The sequence below is a fragment of the Chaetura pelagica genome, unplaced genomic scaffold (assembly GCF_000747805.2).
Source record: "Chaetura pelagica isolate M959 unplaced genomic scaffold, ChaPel_1.0 scaffold748, whole genome shotgun sequence".
Taxonomy (NCBI): Eukaryota; Metazoa; Chordata; class Aves; order Apodiformes; family Apodidae; genus Chaetura; species Chaetura pelagica.
The window spans coordinates 19,089-23,737 of record NW_009954115.1 but is presented as its reverse complement, the minus strand read 5'-3'; the positions used below and the strand labels follow the sequence as shown (position 1 = coordinate 23,737).

At 50.8% G+C, this 4,649-nt stretch overlaps 1 protein-coding gene across 1 annotated transcript in view; it reads right to left on the bottom strand.

Moving 5' to 3' along the window:
• Positions 1-3,782: 3,782 nt before the first annotated feature.
• Positions 3,783-4,649, bottom strand: part of CDC42EP2 (CDC42 effector protein (Rho GTPase binding) 2) — a 2,858-nt gene continuing 1,991 nt past the window's right edge. The window contains exons 2-3 of the mRNA XM_010002624.1: positions 4,303-4,530; positions 3,783-3,807 (exon numbers count right to left, since the gene is read on the bottom strand). Coding sequence (XP_010000926.1) covers positions 3,783-3,807; positions 4,303-4,530 — 253 coding nt within the window. The remainder of the gene's footprint in view (positions 3,808-4,302; positions 4,531-4,649) is intronic.

The following is a 4,649-nucleotide window of genomic DNA, read 5'->3' as shown; positions in this document are numbered from 1 at the left end:
GATGAGGATGGTGGGATGGGCTGAGAAGAGGGATGAGGACGTTGGGATGGGCTGAGAAGAGGGATGAGGGTCAGGGGAGGATAAAACAAGGGATAAAGGAGGGTCCTTCCCGTCCATCTCAAACCTCCAGAGAGATTCTCCACAGATATTTCAGGTTTCAGGCCCCAAACCAACCCCCTCTCCCCAGCTCCTTTATCTTTAGAAATTCCTGCAGCCCATTTCAATTCTTGAGCCCTTTTTTTTTTAATCAAACCTGCCTTCATTCATCCTGCAGAGGCAGACACAGCGTTGCCCACAAGCCTGGTTTGCCCAAAACCAGGAGACAGGTGAATTAATCTCTCTCTTTTCCTTCTCATTTCTAATTTTTTATGCATTTTGGTTGTGTTTTGCTTTTTTTTTTTCCCCTCCCTCCATGTGCTGGGAAGTTGTTTCTCTGTTATATCTAAGGTTAAATCTTTCTGGCTTTAATCCCCCCCGGCTGTTCTTTGCATTCAGCTGCTTTATTTCCAATAAAAAACAACACCCAGCAGCCTGTACCCCCCAAAAAAACCCCCCACCCCTTCCTCCTGGAATTAATTCAGCTCCTCATGGATTTTTTTCCACCTTAAACCTCCCCAAAAAGTGAGAGGGAAAGGAGGTTGTTGGGTGGTGATTGAGTCACGTTCCTGAGTGACTCATGCTTCTCAGAACAGGGTGTAGAAAACAAACACCCCGGGGTTTAGCAACAAACTGTTTGCATAAATCAGCAATTAGAGGAGTGACTAATTAGGGGGGGGGATGAAAGAAGCCCCTCCTCCTTCCCCCTGACTTCTGCAGAAACCCTGGGACAAGGGGAATCCCAAATTATTTTAGTACTAAAGGTTCATTAATGGGGGGGTCTGGGTGCCTGGAAAATGGGGGAGGGGGAAGAGGATTGGAATAATTTTAAGGGGTTTATGTCAAATCTAGTGTAAGAAGTGGGGAAGGGAGGGACAGAAGAGGAGAATCACCTTTTGACAGCAGAAAACCACCAAAATCCAGCAAATCCAGGCAGGTTTTGCCATGTAGCCCCTGGTCACACCAGCTCCTGTTTCTCTTCCAGCTCTTGGAAGGCTCCAAGATTCCAGCACCAGGGGGGGGTTGGAGCTGCTTGGAGCCATCAAGGGTGAGTGAGGTGATTCATGTCAAATTAAAGCCATTCATGCTCTAAATCCACACACACCCCAGCTTGTAAGAAGTGGAAGAGGCAAAAATGGAGAGAAAAAGGGGATTTTGGGGCCTTCCCTCCGTGGTTTTATGTCGAAATGTGGGGAAGTTGCTGCCCAGATGGTGACAAAATCTCCCTTGAGGTTTGGTCATTGCTGCTGGGAACTGGAATCACAGCACGTGGGGGGTGGGAAGGGACCTTTCCAGGTCATCTAGTCCAAGCCCCCCCCACAGGGCACAGGGACCTTTGGGATCATGTTCCTCAGAGCCTGGTTGAGTCTGACCTGGAGTGTCTCCAGGGATGGGGCCTCCACCACCTCTCTGGGCAACCAGTGTCTCACCAGCCTTCAGTGTTGAAGAACTTCTTCCCAAAATCCAACCTGAGTCTTCCCTGCTCCAGTTCAAGGCCATTGCTCCTCATCCTGGCTCTCCAGGTCCTTGTCCCAAGCCCCTCCCCAGCTTTCCTGGAGCCCCTTCAGGCACTGGAAGCTGCTCTAAGGTCTCCCTGGAGCCTTCTCTTCTCCAGGCTGAACACCCCAACACTCCCAGCCTGTCCCCAGAGCTGCTCCAGCCCTTGGATCATCTCTGTGGCCTCCTCTGGACTCTCTCCAGGAGCTCCATGTCCTTCCTGTGTTGGTGGCTCCAGAACTGGACCCAGTTCTCCAGGTGGGATCTCCTGCACTTGGTCTCCTTGAACCCTCAGGAGCTTCACCTGGGTCCACTTCTCCAGCTTGTCCAGGTTCCACTGGGTGACATCCCACCCCTCTGGGTGACATCCCACCCAGCTTGGTGTCACCTCCCAACCTGCTGAGGAGGCCCTGACCCCCTCATTAATGAAGATATTAACCAGTACTGGTCCCAGTATGGACCCCTGGGGACACCAGTGGTCTCCACCTAGACCTTGACCCACTGACCACCACCCTCTGGCTGGGACCATCCAACCAGTTCCTTCTCCACCCCACAGCTCCCTTTAAGCCACTAACTAAGGTGAAATCCTTGCAAATGAGCCCCCCCACCCTGAGGTTGTGGGGCCACGTTAAGAAAAATGAACAAGCCAAATGCTCTGAAAACCACCCAAAAATACCCATTCTGGGCTTATTTTCCCCCATCAAATTGGAAAACGAGTCGTGCTTGTGCCACAAACCCCAATTCCCACCCAAATCTTCTCATGTTTTTGGAAATTAATGTCGTTGGGAATGAATGTCATTGGAAATTAATGTAATTATAAATTAACATCATTGGAAATTAATGGAATAATCAATTAATGTCCTTGGAAATTAATTACAAATGAAGCACTAACATCCCCCCTCACCCCAACCTCTTGCTAGGATTCTTTTCTGGTGAGGAAAACCCTAAAATAGATCAAAATAAGGTCTCACCCCAGGGATGGGGAAGAAGTTTTGGTTTAGACCAGGTCAGGACTGAGCCAGAAGAGCTGAAAATCAATCAGAAATTAAACCCTCGAGCCCAATTAACCTCATTTTCTTAATTATTTTGCAAACCGAAAGGTCGGAAAAGTGGTTTAGCCCCAAATCTTTGGTGTTTCCATCCAAAACAAGAGTGGTTGGGTCTTCAACTGGGAGCAAGAGGCAGGACACAGTTGTGTGGTGACGAGCTCCGAGCTCATTAGTCTAATGACTCGTTAAGTAAAACCTGTAGGAACCAGCAATTAATGATGGAAAGGAATAAACTGGCTGAGGTCCAGCAAGCAGCAAGAAGTCAGGGTGCTCCTCAAGAGGTGCCTTCACTCCATCCAGAGGGGACACCCCCAGCTTCATTCTGGGCTAAAACTACCAGAAATAGTTAGTAATTAATGAGTTAATTAACAGTGGCCTCTAGGAAATGAGCTCCCACTTGTTCTTCAGCCGTGACAGGCTCCTCTTGTCCTCCATTCCACCAGCAGGGGAGAGGTGAAAGCCTTGAGGTCCTTCACCCCCCGACCTCAGCAGAATTGGCCTTTCCAGTCATTTTTATTTTAATGAAAACACTTTTTTTTGGAGAAAAAAAGCAGCAGGATCCACGTTCCCTCCTGGTGCTCAAACCCTTCCCCCCTCAGCCCTCCAAACAATCTGGGGGGAGAACAAGCCTCACCCCCCGGCCCAGAGGGGTCATTCCTCCTTCACTTCACTTTTCTTTTTGCTGTTTTTCAGTCTTATTGGTGATTTTTTAGCCTTATTGTTGACTTTTCAGCCCCATCTCAAGCTCCAGCCATGGATTTTGGTGCCAAAATAGGGGTTTTTTAACTTCTCTGCCAAGAACTTTTGGCTCCTCCTTCCAGCCGGCGTGACGGCAACGCCTGATGGAGCTTTTATTTTTTGCCACAAAACTGCTGAATTTCCCCATTTGTGGCACTTTTAGGGGATTCACCCAAGTCTGAGGATGACACTCGACATCGGGGGGTTGGGCAACAACTTTTGCTTCTCAAGCAAACAAAAAAAACCCCTCCCAAACTGGAAGATTTTGGGGCCTCAACCATCGTCGTTCTTTGGCCCCGTCCAGCCCAACAAACGTCGCTGCTTCGTCGTGGGGTGGGTGGGTTGGTTGGTGTCTCCTCGTGCTGAGGGAACTGCTGGAGGTTCTGCAGGGAGGAGAAACCCTCAGGTCCCGTTGGCACGATGGGCTCTGCAGGAGGAAAGGACACATGGGTGTTCAGGGGGGGTGCGTGGAGTCAAAACTTGGGAGTCATGAAGTCCTCAGGGGGTTGAAGGGACCTCTGGAGATCATTAACCCAATCCCCTGGAGAGCAGGAGAACCTGGAGCAGATCCCACAGGATCCAGATGGGTTGGGATGTCTCCAAAGAAAGAGACTCCACCACCATTCTGGGCAGCCTGTCCGAGGGCTCTGTCACCTTCAAGGTTAAGATGTCCCTCCTCATGTTGAGGTGGAACCTCTTTTCCTCCAGTTTGTCCCATTGCCTCTTGTCCTGTCACTGGACACCACTGGGAAGAGCCTGGTCCCCCCCTCCTGACACCCCCTGGAGATATTTATGAGATCAAGTTGTGAGTCTGAGCTGTAATTTCAGGGCAAAACCCCAAAACCAACCCCTCCCCCCCTCCAAAAAAAGAAATTTGAATCACCATCCACCTCCCAACATCTTTACCTGGAGTTTTCCTCACGTCAAGATCTCCTGGATGGATCCACCCACTCGCTCCTCGTGGTGTTTCTCCATCACCTGCAGAACATCCTCCAGGATGGAGGGCCCCAAATCCACGTGGAGGGAGAGGAGGGACCCGGCGTGGGAGAGGAAGGGCTCAGGGCTGCTCTTCTCCTCAGTGAAGCCATTGGTGGCCAAACGGGAGGTGCATGGATCCTCCTCCTCTTCCTCCTCCTGGCTTGGTGGGGCTCTGTCATCCAGGTGCAACCGTGGGGGTTTGGGTGGGGGGGCTTGTGCTGGGGGCAACGTCAAGGCCTGTGGGCCCCCCAGGATGGGCAGGGAGATGGCATTTTTGAGGAGGGGGGGGGA